Source organism: Trichosurus vulpecula, chromosome 1 (genome assembly GCF_011100635.1).
Source record: "Trichosurus vulpecula isolate mTriVul1 chromosome 1, mTriVul1.pri, whole genome shotgun sequence".
NCBI classification, from domain to species: Eukaryota; Metazoa; Chordata; class Mammalia; order Diprotodontia; family Phalangeridae; genus Trichosurus; species Trichosurus vulpecula.
Genome location: NC_050573.1, coordinates 8143302 through 8164701, shown reverse-complemented (window position 1 = coordinate 8164701; position 21400 = coordinate 8143302). Strand labels below are relative to the sequence as shown.

The 21400-nt window shown below is 55.8% G+C and overlaps 1 protein-coding gene across 3 annotated transcripts in view; it reads left to right on the top strand.

The window, feature by feature from the left end:
- The window catches only part of PI4KA (phosphatidylinositol 4-kinase alpha), a 135794-nt gene that overhangs the window by 99911 nt on the left and 14483 nt on the right, over nucleotides 1-21400 (top strand). Inside the window, exons 33-50 of one of the 3 annotated variants that reach the window (XM_036758592.1) lie at nucleotides 5-163; nucleotides 684-835; nucleotides 2932-3039; nucleotides 5049-5176; nucleotides 6750-6869; nucleotides 7526-7605; nucleotides 10366-10559; nucleotides 11337-11427; nucleotides 11869-12036; nucleotides 12416-12469; nucleotides 13337-13457; nucleotides 13959-14088; nucleotides 14684-14754; nucleotides 15912-15984; nucleotides 16089-16159; nucleotides 16753-16865; nucleotides 17231-17335; nucleotides 17778-17903. In XM_036758592.1, the coding sequence (XP_036614487.1) occupies nucleotides 5-163; nucleotides 684-835; nucleotides 2932-3039; nucleotides 5049-5176; nucleotides 6750-6869; nucleotides 7526-7605; nucleotides 10366-10559; nucleotides 11337-11427; nucleotides 11869-12036; nucleotides 12416-12469; nucleotides 13337-13457; nucleotides 13959-14088; nucleotides 14684-14754; nucleotides 15912-15984; nucleotides 16089-16159; nucleotides 16753-16865; nucleotides 17231-17335; nucleotides 17778-17903 (2064 nt within the window). The remainder of the gene's footprint in view (nucleotides 1-4; nucleotides 164-683; nucleotides 836-2931; nucleotides 3040-5048; nucleotides 5177-6749; nucleotides 6870-7525; nucleotides 7606-10365; nucleotides 10560-11336; nucleotides 11428-11868; nucleotides 12037-12415; nucleotides 12470-13336; nucleotides 13458-13958; nucleotides 14089-14683; nucleotides 14755-15911; nucleotides 15985-16088; nucleotides 16160-16752; nucleotides 16866-17230; nucleotides 17336-17777; nucleotides 17904-21400) is intronic. The other 2 variants (XM_036758599.1, XM_036758604.1) reach the window with 2 other exon arrangements.

Genomic DNA, 21400 nt, shown 5'->3' with positions numbered 1-21400 from the left:
CCAGTTCATGCGGGAGATGGCCGGTGCCTGGCAAATGACAGTGGAGCAGAAATATGGACTCTTTTCTGTGGAGACAAAGGAAGCGGATCCCTTGGCAGCTTCCGAAGCAAGCCAGCCAAAGCCGTGCCCTCCTGAGGTGACACCGCACTACATCTGGATTGACGTGAGTGCCCCCCAGCCTGCCCTCTCAGGGCCTGGGGAAGGAGCCTGGCTGGGACATCCCTGTGCCTGAGCGTCTGCTTGACGCCCGGCACGAGGCCAGGGAGCCAGAGGGGAGGCCGACTCTGCTCTCAAGCAACTTCTAGTCTCCTGGGGGGTGACACACAAGCCCACTACACAGGGAAAAGGTATTCTGGGAGGTCGAAGAGGGAGAGATTAGGGAAGCCTTGGCAGGGGTGGGGGGGTACAGAATAACAGATGGGGGATTAAGAAAGGGGAAGAGATGGGAACCGAAAATGGCCTGAGCAAATGTGCCAAGGTGGGAAAGCCCAGAGCATGTCTCAGGAGCAAAAAGCCGCCTCATTTGTCGGGCGTGTGTTAAAGCTGGGAAGGCTGGGCAGTGCCAGGCTATGGGGGTGAGGCCCAACAAGCAGGCCTTTTCCCAGGTAGGGAAAGCCGATGAAGGCTGGGCAGGGGCGCCCCACCGGGGACTGCTCCATCCCATGTCCTATGTCTGCCCACAGTTCCTGGTGCAGAGGTTTGAAATTGCCAAGTACTGCAGCTCAGACCAGGTGGAAATCTTCTCCAGCCTCCTCCAGCGCTCCATGTCACTGAACATCGGGGGCACCAAGGGCAGCATGAACCGGCACGTGGCAGCCATTGGCCCCCGCTTCAAGTAAGCCTCTCTCATGTCTCCGGGAGAGCCCTCAGGGACTCAGTCTGGACACATCCCTTCCACGGGACCTGCCACCACATGTCTCCTGCTCATCACCTTCAGGCTCCTTACTTTACAAAGGAGATAATTAGGCCCTGCTCCAGTAAGAGCTGAGCTGAGAATAGCATCCAAACCCTCCAGGCTCCCAGGCTAGGGTGGCAACAAGGGCCGTACCAGTGCCTGCTTTTTTCAGCTGGGTTAACTGAGGATTAAAGAGAGGAGAATGACCGGCCTGCTGACCCACAGCTAATGTCTCCTGAGCCCTAGCCCAGCCCCCTTCCTCTAAAACCCTCTGCCTCTCCTACCACTTGCTCCTGGACCAGAGGCTCAGGCCTGCCACCTGCTGTGTGTCCCGTGAAGGGACAGATGCCACCTACTGTGTGTCCCATGGGAGGGGGCGGGGACAGTTGCTGCTTACTGTGCATTCCATGGGGGATGGAAAGCACCTACTGTGTGTGCCCACAAGGGGACAGATGCCGCCTACTGTGTGTCCCACAGGGGGTGGTGGGACACAGATGGATAGAACCTATGCATCCCACGAGGGGACAGATGCTGCCTACTGTGTATCCCACAGGGGACAGATAGACCCTACTGTGCATCCCACAAGGGGTAGATGCTAGTGGGATTTTCAGGGGTCCCGATCTCAGGGGAGGCGCTCTTCAGAGCTCTGTCGCAGTGGTCCCAAGCAGGCGTTGCTGTGGATTCTTGGTGGCTGATGGTAATCCAACATCCCATTTATACTTTACCCTTTTAAAAGCGTTACATTTGTAGGGACATGCATCGATCGTGTATGGAGAGCATGCCATACTCCTTACCCATGGTCCCCCCTGCTGCTTTGGAGGAAGGAATGTCTCTTCTTCATGACCCTCAGAATTCTAGGCCGCAGCTTGTGTTAGTCTCACTTTACAGATGAGGGAATTGAGGCTTGGAAATAGGAAGTGGCTTGAGCAGAAGGCAGAGAGCCGCACGCCGTGCCTGCTTCCTCATCCCGTGCCGTGGAGGGGTTGGGTTCGAGGCCCTCGGAAGGGCCCTTCGGGACAGACCTGAGCCCACGGCGCTCATGCTGAAGGACCCACACCCTCAGAGGGCAGTTGGAGGTGCACACCATGCCCTTCACTAGTGGCCCTGGTAGTGGGCATCCCCTGAGAGGGCTGGCAGAGGGGAGGGTGTCAGCCATGGAGAGGAGGGCTTCTGGAAGCGCTTTCATCCAGCCATTCTTTTGGCGAAGCACGGCCATAGTCATACCTGCCACCTGGTTCTGTGGCAGTGCCTGGGGGGCACATGTGAGGCTCCCCCAAACACAGGGGGCAGGCAGGCAAGCACAGTCCCTGGTCTTGTTCTAGAGGGGTGAAGGTGCCAAGAAGGTGGCCTCCCAGGGAAGGCCAGGCCATCCGGGAGGTATCAAGTAGGAATCCAGGGGAAGACAGACCCACCCCCCAAGTCGAGCCTTATTGAAGGAGACATCTGTCATCTTGGCACGAGCTGGACTGGGGCCTCAGAGGCCTGGGTTGTAGTCCTGGCCTTCGTGTGACCTGGGGCCAGGCAGAGGTGACAATAACCATAGTCACGATAATGACGGCAACAGGAACACTGGGAGACACTTTCATGTCTCTTGGGCTCCAAGGCTGCCCAAGCCCTGGGGCTTAGATGGCGCCAGGGTCATTGCCCATGTTTAGCAGAAGGAGGAACGGGTCAAGTGCAGGGTTTTTTTAATATTAGTATGAACAATTCATCTGTAAGTAATCGGGACAGGCACACCTTGGCTTTGAAGCTGGCATTCCTTTAGGAGGCACCAAGCCCCCGGTGCTGCAGCAAGGCAGGGTCTGAGTCAGAGCTCAGAGGCCCGGGTGTCTGGGGATCCTCAGCCGGACATCCTGTCCCGCCCCTGGTGACTCCGACTCCATAAGGTTAGGCCCAGGTTCTGCCCTCCAGGGAGGGCCGTGTTGTCCTCACCCTTTACGCTAGAGACTCTGGGGGGTGGGGTGGGGCAGAGGGCCTCTGGGTCACTGGCATTCTCTCATCCTGACTGTGTGCCCCTGTGGCCTCTCCTCCTCCAGGCTGCTGACCCTTGGACTATCACTGCTGCATGCCGACGTGGTCCCCAATGCCACCATCCGCAACGTCCTGCGTGAGAAGGTGTACTCGACTGCTTTTGACTATTTCAGGTACACCCTTCTCTCCTCCATCTAGGCCCGTGGGGCTCAGGGATGCCAGGAACGCTGCCCACAGCCCTGCCCTGGCCCCACGGCCTCTCTTTCTGCTCCATGATTGGCATTCTCAGAGCTGAGAAGGTGTGGCAGTGGTGCCTCATTACTGTAGCTGGCTGGATTCCCTTGGCTCCCCTTCTTGTATTCCTCAGCAAGGATGAAGGTGGTTCCTCCACCCTGGTGCTGCCCTCAGCAGGTGTACAGGAGCCTGGGAACCTTACCGTAGGTGCAGGTGGCAGCCCTTCCATATCAAGGGGCTGCTCTGGCTGGCCAAGTGGCCCACCCACTTCATCATCCCTGGGGCTGGTAGAGGAGGAGCTGGAGTCGGTGCCTGAAGCCTGCCCAGCTAGGCCTGTTGCTTGCTAGCACCTGGGCTCCCAGCTCCATCAGTAGTGTTGAGGAGATCCAGGGCACACCTGGGATTTCAGAAGCATGGGCGCTTCCTATGAGGAAGTGCCCCTCACAGGCTCAGCATGCCCGGCTTGCTCTAATTCACTCAGCCATCCATCCATCTGTCTGAGCTCCACCTGGGGCTTTGGGGGCTTTCTGGCTCCCCAAGATGGCCCAGAATGGCCAGCAGAGGTGGGACTTGAACCTTCCTCTTTCTGTCCTGGCTCATGCCTCTCCTTCGTGCCCCTGGGGGACACTGAGGTGATGCTTTGCCGTTTCCAGAGCCCTCTGTGGGTCGCTCTGGGCCATGATGAGTGTCCTACACTCCCATCCCACCCCCAAAGCTATTGAACCCATGTGGAACAGTCAGAGCGGGCCAGACTGGGAGTCCAGGGAGGCCTGAGCTGGCTGACCAGGGACAGTCACCCACTTCTCTGCACCTCAGCATCCCCATCTGTAAAGTGGGCCACGCTTCAGGTGCTGCTGTCCCTGAGCCTTCGTGGTAGCTGGGGTGACCGGAGGGCCTGGGGAAGCCCCAGCACTGGGAGGTCTGGCTTAGCTACCAGCCCTCGATGGGTCCAAGAATGGAGCAGAGGGATCTCCCCAAAGGACCCTGGCCTCACTCCCTTCAGATGTCATTGTTCCCAACCACAGAGATGCCCGGCAGAGTGCTGGCAGACCCTCTGCCCACGTGGGGAGGGGGGCTGGTGGCAGGAAGAAGGGAGCCCCTGTGGGGGGTCTGCCCGCCCCCCAGCCAGCCTCCACCCAGCCACAGAAGGGACCTTCCTGAAGTGCAGGTCCGACCTCACCACCCCCATGCAGCCAGCTCCAGCGGCTCCCGTGGCCTCCAGGAGCAAAGACAGAATGCTCTGTCTGGCCTTCAGAGCTCCTCGTTCCCAGCCCCTCCTCCCTATCCAGCTTTCTTAACAGTGATAATAAAGGTGAGGATAGCTAACACTGATGTGGCACCTGCTATGTGCCAGGCACCCTACTAAGCACTTTACAGATTTTCTCTCACTAGATCTTGACAACACCCCCGGGTCACAGGGGCTGTTATTATCCTGAGGCAGATGACAGTGAAGGGGCTTGCCAGGGTCACCCAGCTAGGAAGTGTCTGAGGCTGGATTTGAACTCAGGTCTTCCTGACTCCAGGCCCAGTGCACTCTCCACCACACCACTCGGCTGCCCTTTACTTCCACCTCACTCCCCAACATCTACTTTTGGATCCCGTGACCCCAGCCTCCCGGCTGTCCCGTGAACAAAACCCTCTGTCCCCCAGCTCTGGGCCCCAAGTCCTGACACTGTCCCTCTCTCCTCTACCCTCACCAGTGAACTTTCCTGGGAGCCCTAACTAAAATCCCACCTCTTCCAGGAAGCCTTCCGGGGCCTTCCCTCAGCACTAAGCCCAGGGCCTGGCACACAGGAGATACTTGATCAATGCTGACTGGCTGATAAGCCGTGATGGGGATCCCAGGTGATGCCCAGGACGTGACGTGACTTCCGAAAGGCCTCGGCTTGTTCAGACTCTCCACTCATTCTCCACCCGTGAGCTGCTTTTCTCTCCTGATTGTTTTCAGTTGTCCCCCGAGGTTTCCCACCCAAGGAGAAAACCATCTGCGTGAGGACATCAGCGTCTTGATCAAGTTCTGGACTGCCATGTTCTCCGATAAGAAGTACCTGACCGCCAGCCAGCTCGTGCCCCCGGGTGAGTATGGCTCTGGGCCTAGGAGGGCATGGCCCACCGTCATGCCCATCTACTTCCCGTCTGACCCCCGAGAGCCAGTAAGGAAGCCACCAAAACCGAGCTCACCTCCACTAGTCAGAGTCCCCCCGACTCTTACTTTACAGACACTCGTAACACATGTGATCGTGTGGTCTTCGGGCGAATAGGGTGGGACCACTGTGGAGCTCAGCCTCCCACAGACTGCAGCACCTGGCACTGTTCATGGTACCTCCTGATGACCAGGGAAGAGACAGAGCCAAGGGCACACATGTGCCCAGCAGCTGGAGGCCGTGGGCGCCAACGTATTACGGTCTAGTCCCGGACATTCATAAGGATTCAGGAGTTCAGTGAGGGCGCAGTATCATTTAGAATGATTGCTGTTCCTCACTCCATGCTTCCCTAAGAATGGGCAAGCCCTCGGCTGCCCGGAAGGATCCCAAGGTTTCCAGTCGACAAGGATTTACCATCCTAGAATCTGTGCTAGTGCCTAGCATCACAGACGATCAGAGTTGGAACACAGTGGTGTCTCGCCCAGGCCTGGGGGAGCTGCGGGAATCCCCAACCAGAAGGACCTCTACCGGTGGGGAGCTCAGCTCCCAGAGTCCTGAAGGACCTCAGAGGCATCTGATCCCACCAAGTCCTGACCGGGATCCCCCTTCTAGAGCTTTTCTTGCACAGGGATCTTGTAGGATGCTCTTGTAGATCTCTGGAGGGACTCAGGGGAGGCTTACTGCTTCTGCCCACAGTCTGCTTCCTTGTACCTCCTAGGCAGAGACAGGAGGACCAGGGCTCGGCCCAACTTCCTTCCTGAGCCGAGGGTCCACCTGCGTGTCTGCTGGGATATGCCTTTCCCGAAGCTTGGGCACCAGACCCATCAGGCAGCACTGGCACCGGAGGGGTCAGCCCTGGTTTTAGAAGCCACTCAGGGCACCAGGCAGATTTCCCAGCAGCGCAGTTGAGCACATGCTTAGGTGTCCGCTTTGTGCAAGGCACGTTGTGCCCAATGCTGAGAGAGGCCCCAAGCCCAGAGGAAGTTAGCCCTGTGTGCAGGGTCTCACCCCCTGGCCAAGGAACTAGGCACGCCCATGTGTCATAGGCAGTGGTACGTGATCGTTTCATGAGCCAGTTGTGAGGTGGAAGGAGAGGATCTGGGAAGGCTTCCTGGAGGAGATAGGAGTCCAGCTGGGCTGTGGACAAGAGTTCACTTGGCAGAGAGCAAGAGTGCTACCATTGCAGACAATGATGAGATGAGCTGAGGCGTGGGGGTAGAGGCCTGGAGGGCTCAGGAGAGAGCCTGTGACATTCATGGGCTTGGGCAGGTTGGGCAGGGAGGGGTGCGGAGCCCCCGGAAGCCTCAGCAGAGAAATGGTGCCTCAGGAGGATGGTTTGGAGCAGGAGGGGCGGGGCCAGCCTGCGGAGTGGTCCCTCCTCCAGGAACAGCCTCCAGCCACGTCGTCTCTCAGCTGGCGACCTCGGGCTGATGCAGGATAACTAACCCCTTGTGCTTTTTCTTGAGTGGCTTTATTTTAGGGTCCCGTGTTCTGTTTGACTGTAGATAACCAGGACACTCGGAGTAACCTGGACATAACCGTTGGCTCTCGACAGCAAGCCACCCAGGGCTGGATCAATACTTACCCACTGTCCAGCGGCATGTCAACCATCTCCAAGAAATCAGGTCATCTAGTTCTTTGTTCACGCGCCCGCCTTGTCTTTTCTCTCCTCGGCAAGCGCTCAGTCCAAGTCCGCCGGCTCGCTCCGGCGCCCTGCCTGAGTCCTTGCTTGAGATCGCTGCGCCATCTTCATCGTTGTGGTCCTCCATCAGCACCTCCATCCCATCATGCTCATCATAGCCCCCGGTTAGCGCACCTGGCTGTAGCACGGGGAGGGCCGGGAGCCTTAGGCCTGTGCCCCGAGGAAGAGACCGCACCAGCTCCTAAAAAGTGGCAGAGCCAACACTCAGACCAAGGCCTTCAGCTCAGCCAGCATTTGGGGGGGCCGATTATCTGTGAGGCCCTGGGTTCAGCATTTGGGATACCAAGGCTGGCCAGCCCAGACCCTGCTCTCCACTTAGAGTGCGATTATGGGGAAGACGCCCATGCAAGTGCTCACAAGATGAGGAAGACCGAGGGGCACCGGGCAGCTCTTCCTGGGCCGGCCCCGGGGCCGCGGAGCCTCAGCTGGGTGCTCCCACAAGTGAGCAGGCCCAGGCCGTGCTTGGTCTGTCAGCCGCAGTGACCTGGGTCAAGGGCAGCCTCGTCAGTCTCCTAGGAACCGAGCAAGCAGACACGTTCACTGACAAATTCGCTCTTTCTCTTTCTCTTGCCTCTCAAGGGATGTCCAAGAAAACCAACAGGGGCACCCAGCTGCACAAGTATTACATGAAGCGGAGGACACTGCTGCTGTCCCTTCTGGTGAGTCAGGCCCTTTGGTGCGGGACGGTGCCAAGTCCTGTTATCATCCCCCCCACCATCCTTGCCATGGCAGCCTGGCTTTACAGAGGGCTTTCTAGGCCCTGGTCCACAGTGCACCCTGACGCCTGCCTCCTCATGGCCTACCAGGGAAGCACCTGCCCCGGCAGATCGGGGGTCCTGGCCCCCAGATGGGGTCTGCTTGAGGGGCTCGGCATTAGGCAGCTGGCCGGCCACTTGGTCAGAGAAACCCACAGACCGTTGCAGATGGTGCTCAGCTGAGCCGTGACGGTGACAGAGTGAGGGGCAGGGGGGCCAGGATGCGACAGGTCACCGTCTCTAAACTTGACCTCAGTTGTTGTCCTCTGTGCGGGAGGACCTGCATCAGCATGTGCTCCTAGAAACAAATGGTACCCAGGGCCATCCGCCCACACTTGGTCCACTCGCCTGGCAGAGCCAGGACAGCCAGATGGGATAGCTGCTGAGACTCCAGACTCAGCCATGAGGTCTTTCAGAGAAGCTGGTAGGAGCTCTGGCCAAGGTCACCCTGAGGGCCTTCAGTACATGGGCAAGGATGCCAGGGAGCCAGAAGGTGCTGCAGCCTTCCTAAGACATTACCAGGCTCTGGGGCACCCCCAGCTGATCTGGGTCTTTCCTAGGATGGCTGCACCCATTCCCAGCAGTGCCTCAGTGGGCCTGTCTCTCTGCAGCCCCTCCAGCATGGGCTATTTCCAGCTTCAATCAGTTTTCTAGAGAGTTTTGGGTTGAATTCTTTGTTAACAAGGACAGTGGAACCATCACGTCCCAGTCCTGGGTGATCAGTCAGTCAAGCGTTTATTAAATGCCTGTGATGTGCCAGGCTCTGTGCTGAGTGCCGGGGGTACCAATACCTCCAAAAAGAAAACCCCTGCCCTCAAGAAGCTTTTATTGTCACAGGGAAGACAGCCCAGAAAAGGGAGTGGAGAATGGATGGGGGGAGTCCTAGGTAAAGGCCACCTTGATGCTAGGGCCCATCTAATGTGAGGAGCTCCTTGGGGGTGAGGGCTGGGGATTTTCCTTTCTGTTTATCTCCAGTGCTTGGCTCAGGGTTTGCCACAGGGGGAGTGTGTCTCTCCACTCCCGTGGCCATCCCCAGCTCAAGCCCTCATCCCCTCTGCCCCACTGCAGTAGCCTCCCTGGGCCTGATTCTCCACTCAGCAGCCACAGGCCCACCCCTGCCTCTCCCTCCCAGGGGCACCTCCCTTAGCCTGAAAGGGCCAGAGTCTCCCAGTGCATCCTGGGCCGTCTCCAGTCGTCGTGTTGAATATCAGGCCACTGGACCCAGATGGCTCTGGAGGAGACACACACACGCACACACACACACACACACACACACACACACACACCCAGGAGCAGGGAGCAAGCCCTCCCTCTGGCATTTCAGGCCCTTCTTGCCTTTCCAGGCTTCTTCCCCTTGACTCTTCCAACACCCCACCTCTCACCACTGAGTCTTTGCACTGACTGTTCCCCACACCTGGCAGGCTCTCCTCTTCATTGCCACCTTCTGGCTTCCTTTAGGACACCCCCCTTAAGTATCCCTTCTCTAGGTGGCCTTTCCCAGTCCCCCGGTTATTTGTGCCAGCTCCCGTCCCGTTGTTCCAGATCTTGTATGTAGCCTGTTGGTCCATTATTGGCCTCAGAGCCCCTCCCTAAGGCTGAGCTTGGTGCCAGACACACAGTAGGTGTTTATCAGTGCCAGACAGCTGCCTGATAAAACTGGAAGTCATCTGCTCATCAAAGCTACTCGTGACAGTCATGGGTCAGACGGGATGCCAAGTGGAAACCAAAGCACTTCCCATAGTACCCAAGTCCCCGTGATGCGTTCTCGTCTGCGAGAGACTCTGGGCTGATGGTATGGAGTGCACAGGCACAGCCAGGGGCATGCATGTTGTTCTGACACACAAGTGGGGGCTACCACAGCCCGCTTGTCCAGAAGGACCTTGGCAGCCACTGAGCCCAGCCCCTGTTTATGAACGAGAGAATGGAGCCCTGGAAATGAAGGGATGTGCTCAGGCTCCCCCAGCTCCTGAGGGCCTAGGGCAGGATTCTCACCGAGGTCTTCCCAAGCCCAGGACCTGGCCTCTATCCACTGTGCCAGGCTGGCTGCTGAGGGGGCAACTCCTGGGAAGCTACCCCATTATTTTAATGACCTGAAACAGATCCCAGAAGCCCGGGCCTCCCTCTTTGTGACCAAGATTCCTTTTTGGTCCATAAAGAAGGGCAGTCGAGGGCCCTCCTACAGGCGATCAGACCTCCAGCCTTGCAGGGCCTTCATGCATGTCCCCGTCATGCCCCAATCACAGGTTCCCAGAATCCTCTCCTCGAGCCTTGGAGGTGGGCAGGGCGTGTAGGATCCCAGGGCTATGCATGTGGCCTTAAGCATGGACTGGCTCCTCGGGAAGAGCCTCTCAAGATGATCTGGCTGCGGCCTGCGGCAATGGGGCAGACAGTAGGGCACCGTAGAGGGTTCTGGCCTTGGCCCAGAAGGTCTGGCCCTGCCAGCACCCCTTCTTCCTGTGCCTTGTGGCAGTGGAGTAAGCGCTGGTCTGGCAGACAGCCTACTGCTGATGTGCCAGCTGGCCTTGAGCTCTGGGCCTCAGCTGCCTCATCCGGGCACCACCCACCTGCCCAAGGGTGCAGTGCCAGCTGTGGCACACTCAGCATAAGCTCTCCTGATGGTGGAGGCCACAGAAGAGGAGCCGACATTGTTCTTGGCCCTTTCAGGCTACAGAGATTGAGCGTCTGATCACCTGGTACAACCCCTTGTCGGCCCCTGAGCTGGAGCTGGACCAGACCGGGGAGAGCAGCGTGGCCAACTGGAAGTCTAAGTACGTCAGCATGAGCGAGAAGCAGTGGAAGGACAATGTGAACCTGGCCTGGAGCATCTCCCCGCACCTGGCTGTGCAGCTGCCTTCCAGGTGGGCACCCAGAGGGAGACTGTGGGGTGAGGGGGAGGCCTCTGAGGCAGCCAGACAGCACCCTCAGGGCCAGCCCTATGTCCACCCATAAGGATAAAAAGCTTCCAGTAAGATTGGAAAGACCAGACCAAGGAGGTTGGGCAGAAAGTGCTGCCAAGGAAATGATGCCATCAGGTGCCTGGCAGACCTCAACGTACCACACATCAGCTATTACTCTTGTTCCCTGCGGGCTTTGGAAAAACAAGAGGAGTTGTTCTTCACTCCCAGACTGTGACCCAAGGGAGGCAGGCTGGGGGGAAGACCTCTGCCCCTTCCTTCATGCCCTGGCATTGGGCCCAGGGCCAGGCACACAGCCCCGAGCCACTCTAGTTGAGGCAGCTCTGTGGAACTTTGGAGTGGACAAGTGGAGGCCGACCTTGCTGGGCACTGGGGGCTTCCCTCCTAGGGTGAGCAGCTTCCAGCCCTTCCCATGGCCAGAGTTGATGCTGGGTTCACAGAGAGGTGGTCTCTGCCTTCCCAGTTGCCCCCCAGGCTGGTCAGAAGGTACCCACAGAACATGGAGGAAACCTGTGATGGGGGCTCAGGGCAGGCCTGGGAGGAGGAGCCTCCAGGGAAGGCTTCTGGTGGTAGGGCCCCAGGGGAAGGCCAGGGGAGCTGTCCAGCCCAAGGACAGACCATCCAGCCTCCTGCCTGCCAAGGGTTTGACTTGACTTTCTGTCTCACCCTTCTCCATTGACGTTGAGGCTGTCGGTGCTCATCTGTCCCCATCTGTCTCAGATTCAAGAATATGGAAGCCATCGGTACCGAGGTGACACGGCTGGTGCGGCTGGACCCAGGCGCTGTCAGTGACTTGCCAGAAGCCATCAAGGTAGCGGCCCTCCCTCCCTCCCCGCTGTCTAGCTGCTCCCTTTGGCTTGCAGCTTGTTGCTGTTTCCAGAGGAGGCTGGTGCTCATCCTCTGGGGGCCCGGCTCCGCCAGGGGCCAGCAAGCATGGCCGCTCTCAGCCTCAGTTCTCCTCCGTGCCACTGTTCATCTCTGTTTACCCAGTGCTTGGCACAGAGGCCCTGGGTGAATGGGTCCCCTTTGATCTGAAGGTTGTTGCTCTTCTGCCCAAGGGGTCTTTGCTGAACCCCCCAGCCCTGATTCTCTCTCCTCCCACCCCTTGTGCAAACACACTTAGAACAGCAGTGCCTTTCCTTTCTTTCCCTGTGAGTCTGGAGTTATGGAGGAGAAATGAGGAGGCCTCGTGCTCGGGCACCCGCCCCTGGGCCGGCCCCTGAATCGGCCTCTGATCCCTCCTCCCCTCCAGTACCTGGTGACCTGGCACACTATCGACGCTGACGCCCCTGAGCTCAGCCATGTGCTGTGCTGGGCCCCAACGGACCCGCCCACCGGCCTCTCCTACTTCTCCAGCATGTACCCGCCCCACCCCCTCACGGCGCAGTATGGAGTCAAGGTCTTGCGGTCCTTTCCTCCGGTAAGACTCCCGGCACCCCGCGACCCTGCCCTTGACCCCAGCCTTCACCCTAGTCCCAGCCAAGTCTTCTAAGCTTTAAGAGTAAGAGAAGAGTCAGTGGGCCCAGGCCCAGCAGCTCCTGTTGGAAGTCGGTCCCATGGGTCACCAGGAGCCCAGGGGGCTGCCCGCTGTGTTGTTCCTGGCTCAGGCCACCAGTGACTGATCTCGGAGCCCCCCAGCACGCCCTCCTCCTCCTCCTCTACTCTGTGCCTGGAAGCTGGGCAAGCGCTTTGGCTCTTCTGGGGGGGGCTGCCACAGGCCACCTTCTCTTCACGTGGTCCTGGGTGATTTCTGTCTTGACTTTACCCTTTAATCTTGATTTCTGTCTCCTCTTTTGTAGGATGCCATTTTGTTCTACATCCCCCAAATTGTGCAGGCCCTGAGGTATGACAAGGTGAGGCTCCTCCCTCCTGGAGGCCTTGATGGTTGTTTGATTGACCAACTGACCCATAAAGTCACAGCAGCCTGGGGGAGGAGGGATGGGGCATGCATCCTTTTGCATTTCCCCATGAGCCCAGGAGTCTGGACACACATGGGCAAAGTACAGGCATCAGGAGAGGGGCCTGGGGACTGGAGAGCAGAGGCTAGAGCCATGAACTTGACTGGCCCAGCCCCAGGTGGGAGGGCAGGGGCCAGCAGCGAGGGGCCCTTAGGCAGACCCCAAGTCCTCAGCAATTTCCCCTCCTCTGGGGTCTTTGGCGGCTTGTAAGTTCTTTGCTTACTTTAATCTTGTCCTTCAAAAAGTGAAGGAAACAGCCTGATTGGGACCGGCCAGGAGGGTGGGGCCGGGGCCAGGAAGGACCCCCAGGTCGTGTTCTGGCCCTGATTTTGGGGAGAAAAGAGGAAGCAGGATCAGGGGCTCCCTAGGGAGGGTCCCTGGTGGGGTGCGCTGAGGGAGGGGTGTGTCCCTGGTGTACCCACTCTGCTCTCCAAGGAGCTCCAAGAGTCTAGAAGCTGCGGGGCCCAAACGTGGGGCCGGCGCCAGGAGAAGCTCACCCCTCATGGGGCTGTTCCCAGGTGGAACAAGCCAAGCTGCCCTGGACAGCGCAGATTGCCAGCCTCTCCCCGGGCTGTTGTTCCAGTGCAGGCTGGGCCAGAGCCTGGGAGGGCGGCTGCTCATTGGGCCGCTAGAGGGCAGCAGGGCTTACCCGGCCGGTGCTTCCTCCCTCACCTGCCACTGCCCTGCCCCACGCACACCTTCCCTGCGCACCGTGGGCTAGGAGGGCACCAGGGGCACTCAGGGGCCCTGGTCTGATTGCAGATGGGCTATGTCCGGGAGTACATCCTGTGGGCAGCGTCCAAGTCCCAGCTCCTGGCACACCAGTTTATCTGGAACATGAAGACCAACATCTTCCTGGATGAAGAAGGTCACCAGAAGGACCGTGAGTATTGTTTGGCTGTGCTCGAGGCCCTATGCCCCCGGCTCACGCCCCCCGCCCCAACCTCCCTGCCCTGGGCTCCCATCCCCCCCAGGTTCCCATCCCCCCTGCCCTGCATTCACACCCCCCCCCCATCTCCCCTGCACAACCCCCTTGCCCAAAAGAAAAATAAATGTCACTGCTTTGAAAAATTGAGGCCTCGGGGCTTGAAGGGGTCTTCTTCCTTTTCATTCCTGTTGATTCACTTGAGTGCTGTGACCTTTGGGGCCCTGGAAGAGTTTCAGGCTACCACATCTCCCTCAGTCTCCCAGTCTGTGAAATGGAGAGAACGGTCAGGCTTTGGATGATCTGACCCCTCCACTGGGCAGGGTCCATTGAGAGCAGGTGTGGGCCCTGGGAAGGGTCGTGGTGAAGCCCCTCAGGGCCGTCCCCCTCCTCAGCTCTGCTGGGTCTGGGTCTGGCCGCGCTCTCCGTGAGCATGATGGTTCTCTCGCTCCCCCTTAGCGGACATCGGGGAGCTCCTGGAGCAGCTGGTGGAGGAGATCACAGGCTCCCTGTCAGGCCCTGCCAAAGACTTCTATCAGCGCGAGTTTGATTTCTTTAACAAGATCACCAATGTGTCGGCCATAATCAAGTGAGTCTCCTGGCCCAGGGCCAGGGCTCTGGAGTGAGGAAGGCCCCCCACCTTGGGAGAGGCTCCCCTAGGGAGGCTGGGGTAAATGTTCTCTGCAAGCAGGAATTGTCTTAATTATGGTTTTATATGAAGGTGCTGAGGTGACCACTTGGTGTCCAAAAAAATTGGGAGCCTGAGGTCTTAGTGGACCACAAGTTCAGTATTAGACAACCTTGTGAAGTAGTAGCCATCTCAGGCTGCCTTTGTAGAGCCCTGTGGGCCCCACACTACGGAGTTCTGTGCCCCATCCCACCCCCCTGCCACTCCCCCTGCCCCCACCCCAGGGAAAGATTGTGTTCTGTCTATAGTCCCTTTTAAGAGGCCCTGCAGCCCAGAAGGAGCAGAGCCCGTAGGAGAGGCTGGTGGTCTCGAGATTCATGTGGAAGGGAGGCAGGAGAATCTGGGGAGGTGCACCTGAATGACCTGGGTGGGAGCCACTGAGGGCACCAGAGAGAGCAGCCTGAGCCTCCTCCCTGGGTCTGTGACCCTCCCACAGAGGAGACACAAAAAAGCAGCCCAGCCACTGCTTCAGAAGCCACTTTCTCTGCCTCCCCAGGCCTTTCCCAAAAGGTGATGAGCGGAAGAAAGCGTGCCTGAGCGCCCTGGCTGACGTGAAGGTGCAGCCATGTAAGCAGCCCCGGTGCCGGCGATCCTGTCGTGCACCCCTCCTCCTCCTGACGACTCTGCTGGGCCTGGGCAGGGAGACGGGGTGGTCCATCCACACGCCTCCTTCTGCAACCCGAGTTGGGGGGGTGGGGCAGGGGGGCCACGACCACAGTGCCCAAGTGTCTGGATGAGCATAGCCAAGATAGGGCTCCCAGGGGAGCCTGAGGAGACGGAGACTGTAGGACTGGGTGCTGTTTGGTCTGCGGGCCCAGGAGGGAGGGCCAGGGTTGGAAGAGGCGGTCAGCTTGTCCTTGGGGCCCCCGAGGATTTCACAGCTGGACACTGCCGCCCGATCTTGAGCTGGCAGGAGGGATGGGCCTTGCCTGGCCTGGGAGGCTTCATTCTGGCTTTCCCTGAGCCTCTCAGCAGGAGGGATGGGGCCCTGCCCTCAAGGAGATTCAAGTTAGAGGAAGTAAGAGTCCTTGGAGGGGATGGCAGGGAGAAGATGCTCCTTGAAGAAAGAGAGGGAGTCTGTGAGGCAGAGGCACAGAGGGCAGGCATTCCAGGCAGTGGGGCCAGCCACTGCAAAGGCCCGGAGGTGGGAGATGATGGTATTGCATTTGGGAGTGGCAAGGAGGCCAGTGTAGCTGGATTCGAGAACGTTTGGTGGCAGGTTGAGAGTAAGACAACAGGGGAGGTGGGAAGCAGCCGGAGCACAAGGAGAGATGATGCTGGAAGTAATAGGGACCCACCGGAGATCACCAAGGGCTGGGACACTTGTGCTCTGGCAGTGGAGGGGTGGAGGCTGGGCTGGACTAGGGAGAGACAGCGGCTGTTGTCATGGCCAGGGGAGGCGAGGGCTGGTGCCTCTGGGACAGGTGAGAAGGGTGGGGAAGGAAGGCAGCTGCACTCAGGGCCCCCCAGGCCCTCTCCTTTCCCTTGGTCTCCTCCTTTTCTTCTCTAAGTCCCCAGCTCACAGAGCCACCCTCCTCCTCCTTGGCCTCGCCTCGGTCTTGGGCCCCTGACCCCAGCAGTGCGGTGCAGGCTGTCCAGAGATGGGTCACTGCCGACCGACTCTCCAGTCAGGCTCCAGCCTCCAGCACTGTCCCAAGCCCCACCCTGGATTTGGGAGCACACTGTCCACACCCCTCAGATTGATGACCCTCCTCCCATTCTAGGCTGCTACCTCCCAAGTAACCCTGAGGCCATCGTGCTGGACATTGACTACAAATCAGGAACCCCAATGCAGAGGTGAGCTACCCCCTGGTAGTCCTGGGAGGCCCGGAGGTCCAACTGAGGATCCCCCCCAGTGCCTCTAGAGCAGCGACTCACACTGCGTCCTCTTGTCTCTGCAGTGCCGCCAAGGCCCCGTACCTGGCCAAGTTTAAGGTGAAGCGTTGCGGGGTCAGCGAGCTCGAAAAAGAAGGTCAGTGCAGAGCTGGCCCTTGTGCCCATGGGACTCTGTCTATCCAGTAACTAGTCAGAAGTGGTTGCTCCAGCCCCGGCCCTTGGCCAAGGGCCAGGCCCCACGTAGGTGGCCTGGCTGGAGTCTGGGCTGAGAGCCACAGCAAGGGGCAGGGAGCCGAGAGGGACGGGCTAGCAGTTCTCGTCCCGCCTCCTCCAGGGCAGCAGCTGCTTGGATGCCAGCCTGCTCTCACGTCCCTCTGCCAGCCTTTCGTCAGCCTGAGGGCCATGGGTTTAAGCTGGTGTTCAACCCCACCCCTCCACGGTCACGAACCCACACAGTTGGCCATCCAGCGCTGATAAAGCACCTACTGGGCGCCCAGCACATGTGCACACACTCAGACACACTCGCACATTTGCACACAGTTGCATGCACTCAGACGCACACACATGTGCACTCACATCAGATTTAAGTGCCGCTGGTGGCAGTTAGGGGCCCGCAGCTCCCGACTCTGGTGGCGAGCAGATATAGAATTGTGGCATGTTTACCCGAAGCTTCTGGACAGACTGAGGGTGCTCTGGGAGTTTCTGAGGTCCAGCCTTTCTGGCCCCAAGCAGGAATGCGGTGCACCTCTGACCATGTCTCTCCCACTGAGGAAGAGGATGAGGACAGCAGCAAGATTTCTTGGCAGGCAGCCATCTTTAAAGTGGGCGATGACTGCAGACAGGTAAACTGAGCCCCAGCGGAGTAGGGGTGGCAGTGTAAACAAAACCTCCTGCTTCCGGGGGGTCCATTCATTCACTCAACAAAGACATCCTTAGGGAGGAAGCTGGAATCAGATCCTAGACCTGAAGGCCTTAGCTCAGAGAGCCCATCCCTCTCCTTCCACCTTGGCACAGTGCTTTCCGCACCTGGGCTCACTGGGGTGAAGGAAGCTGAGGGGATTGGGGGAATCTCAGGAGGGCGAGGCAGCAGAGGTCAGGCTCTATGGCTGCCCCAGGGCCGTGGGAGGGGCGGAGCTGAGGGGCCAGCCAGGGCAGAGGGCCCCTGGGAGTCCTAGTAAGTGCCTTCTCTTCTTGTGTTCCCCCCCAGGACATGCTGGCTCTGCAGATCATCGACCTCTTCAAGAACATCTTCCAGCTGGTGGGCCTGGACCTCTTTGTGTTTCCCTACAGGGTGGTGGCCACAGCTCCTGGGGTAAGTGCAGCCAAGGCATTTGACCTGAGAGGGTCTGAGGAAGGGTGTGACCAGAGCATGGCCAGGATCGGGAGGGGGCTACATAGAGACCTCACTGAGTTTGAGTCTATGAAGACGCTCGCTCGGTGTGAGCCTGCAGTGCCTTCCACTCTGCTCAAGGCCAGAATCAGACTTGGTCTGCTGGGGAACCAGTTTGGACAAGTGGCAGGGAGGCAGATCTGAGCAGGTAGTGAGTGCCCCATCAAACTGGCTGCCCTTGTTGTGGGGAGGTGAGAGAGGAGATTTCTGTTCCAGCCCAGGTTGGAGAGAGATTCCAGCTCCTTCTCCTGAGCCACCTGACAGGGGGCTTGAATATCTAGTTTGAACCTCACAAAGTTTGGGGGCCTTGAAATGCCAAAGGCCCAGGCCCCTGGGGTCACACAGGCTCTCCCTTGGTCCTCAGTGTGGGGTGATCGAATGCATTCCCGACTGCACATCTCGAGACCAGCTGGGCCGGCAGACAGACTTTGGCATGTATGACTATTTCACTCGGCAATACGGAGATGAATCCACCCTGGCCTTCCAGCAGGTAAGGCTGAGGTGTCTGAGCCCCTGGGGCGGGGGAGGGAAAAGGCCAAACAGGCCATGTTCTGTCCCTCCTCTTCTTAGCAGTCACCTCTATGCTGGTAACTCTCAGACCCGCCTGTCCTGCCCCAGTCTCTCTGCCGGCCTCCCTGGTCTCACTTCCAGCTGCCTTTCACACATCACTTTGGCTGTCCGGGATACACCTCACACTCAGCCTGTCCAAATACAACTCCTTCTGTTTTCCCTAAACCCACCTTTCCTGTCCCTGGTGAGGGCACCCCTCTTTCCAGTCCCTCAGGCTCCTCCTCATCTCTCACCCCCCATATCCAATATGGTACCACGACCTCGGTACTATCTCTCGAATATGCCCCCTCTTCTCCTTTGACCCTGCCCCCACCTGGTACAGACCCTCATCACCTCCTGCCTGGATTACTGCAGTCACCTGCTGGGGGAGGGGGTCTGCCTGCCTACACTTCTCCCTCTCCAGTCCATCCTCCTCCACTCGGCCACCAATGTGACTTCCCTAAAACAGAAGTCTGACCTTGTCTTCCCTCTACTCGATAAACTCCATTGTCTCGATCAAATACCCAGTGCTCTGCTTGGCTGTCAGAGCCCTCTATAACCTGGCCCCTTCCTCCCCTTCCAGGCTTCTCCCACCTCACTCCTCAGTGACCCTGGGCTCTTGGCTGCTTCTCCAGGGTGCCACTCCCATCTCTGACCCTGGGTGTTTTCTCTGGCTTTCCCCTAGGCCTGGGGTTCTCTTGCGCTCACCTCTGCCTGCTGCCTTCTCTGGCTTCCTTCAAATCCCAGCTAAAATCTGTTCTGCTTCTCCTTAATCTTTGTGTCTCCTCTCTGAGATGACCTCAGATTCGTGGGGGTTGTTCAGTCCTTCATTTGTGTCTGAGTCTTCTTGACCCCATGGACCACAGCACAGCAGGCCCTTGTGTCCTCCACTCTCTCCCCAAGTGTGTCCAGGCTCATGTTCACTGGTTTCACATCTGTCTGTCCCCTCCTCTGCCATCCTCTTCTCCCTTGGCCTTCTTTACCAGCATCAGGGTCTTTTCCAGTGAGTCCTGTCTTCTCATTATGTAGCCAAAGTATTTCACTTTCAGCTTCAGTATTTGACCTTCCAGTGAATAGTCTGAATTCATTTCTTAAAGTATTGACTGATTTGATCTCCTTGCTGTCCAAGGAATTCTCAAAAGTCTTCTCCAGCACAATTCAAAAGCATCGATTCTCCAGCTTTCCTTATAGTCTAACTTACAGCCTTGTATTGCTACTGGAATACTAGATACTTATAGTATCAGGCTTTACTTCCAAATCATGAACCCATTTTGACTTTATTTTGGTGTATGGTGTAACATATTGGTCTATGCCCAGTTTCTGTCCTACCATTTTCCAATTTTCCCAACAGTTTTTGTGAAATAGTGAATTATTAGCCCAGAAGCTGGTCTCTTTGGGTTTATCAAAGAGTAGATTGCTATAGTTGTTGGCTTCTCCATCTTTTATTCCTATCCTATTCCACTGATCCACACCCCTGTTTCTTAGCCGGTACCAGGTAGTTTTGATGACTGCTGCTCAATAGTACAGTTTAATATCTGGTATGGCTAGGCCACCTTCTCTAGCATTTCTTTTCATTAATACCCTAGATATTCTAGACCTTTTGTTTTTCCAGATGAATTTTGTTATAATTTTGTCCAGCTCAGTAAAATAATTTTTTGGTAGTTCGATTGGTATGACACTGAATAGATAGATTAATTTAGGTAAAATTGACATTTTTATTATATTAGCTCGGCCTAACCATGAGCAACTGATATTTTTCCATTTATTCAGATCTGACTTTATTCGCGTGAAAAGTGTTTCATAGTTATGTTCATATAGGCCCTGGGTTTGTCTTGGCAAATAGACTCCCAAATATTTTATAGTGTCTACAGTAACTTTGAATGGAATTTCTCTTTCTATCTCTTGCTGTTGGGCTTTGTCAGTAATGTACGGGAATGCTGAGGATTTATGTGGGTTTATTTTATATCCTGCAACTTTGCTAAAGTTGTTTATTATTTCAAGTAGTTTTTTACTTGATTCTCTAGGATTCTCCAAATAAATCATCATATCATCTGCAAAAGTGATAATTTAGTTTCTTCTTTTCCTATTCTAATTCCTTCAATTTCTCTTTCTTCTCTTATTGCTACAGCTAACATTTCTAGTACCAAATTGAATAATAGGGGTGATAATGGACATCCTTGTTTCACCCCTGATCTTATTGGGAATGCATCTAGCTTATCCCCATTACAAATAATGCTTGTTGTTGGTTTTAGGTAGATGCTATTTATAATTTTAAGGAAGGTTCCATTTATTCCTATGCTTTCTAGTGTTTTTAATAGGAATGGGTGTTGTACTTTGTCAAAGGCTTTTTCTGCATCTATTGAGATGATCATATGGTTTCTGCTAGTTTTGTTGTTGATATGGTCAATTATGCTAATAGTTTTCCTAATATTGAACCAGCCTTGCATTCCTGGAATAAATCCTGCCTGGGCATAGTGTATTATTCTCGTGATGAGTTGCTGCAATCTTTTTGCTAATGTTTTATTTAAAATTTTTGCATCAATATTCATTAGGGAAATTGGTCTATAATTATCTTTCTCTGTTTTGACTCTACCTGGTTTGGGTATTAGTACCATATTTGTTTCATAAAAATAATTTGGTAGGACTCCTTCTTCACCTATTTTCCCAAATAGTCTACAAAGTATTGGAATTAGTTGTTCTTTAAATGTTTGATAGAATTCACATGTAAAACCATCTGACCCTGGATATTTTTTCCTAGGGAGTTCATTGATGGCATGCTCAATTTCTTTTTCTGAGATGGGGTTATTTAGAAATTTTACTTCCTTTTCTGTTAACCTGGGCAGTTTATGTTTTTGTAGATTTTCATCCATATCTCTAAGGTTGTCAAATTTATGGGCATACAATTGGGCAAAATAATTCCTAATTATTGTTTTGATTTCCTCTTCATTAAAGGTGAACTCACCCTTTTCATTTTTGATACTGGTAATTTGATTTTCTTCTTTCTTTTTTTTAATTAAATTGACCAAAGGTTTATCAATTTTATTGGTTTTTTCATAAAACCAGCTCTTTGTTTTATTTATTAATTCAGTAGTTTTCTTGGTTTCAATTTTATTAATCTCTCATTTGATTTTCAGAATTTCTAATTTGGTATTTAATTGGGGATTTTCAATTTGCTCTTTTTCTAGCTTTTTCAGCTGTATGCCCAGATCATTGATCTCCTTTCTCCCTATTTTATTCATGTAAGCGTTTAGGAATATAAAACTTCCCCTAAGAACTGTTTTTGCTGCATCCCATAAGTTTTGGTATGTTTTTTCATTATTGTCATTCTCTCGAATGAAGTTATTAATTGTTTCTCTGATTTGTTCTTTGGCCCACTCATTCTTTAGAATTAGATTAGTGAGGTTTTTATGCCCTAGTACATGGTCAATTTTTGAGTAT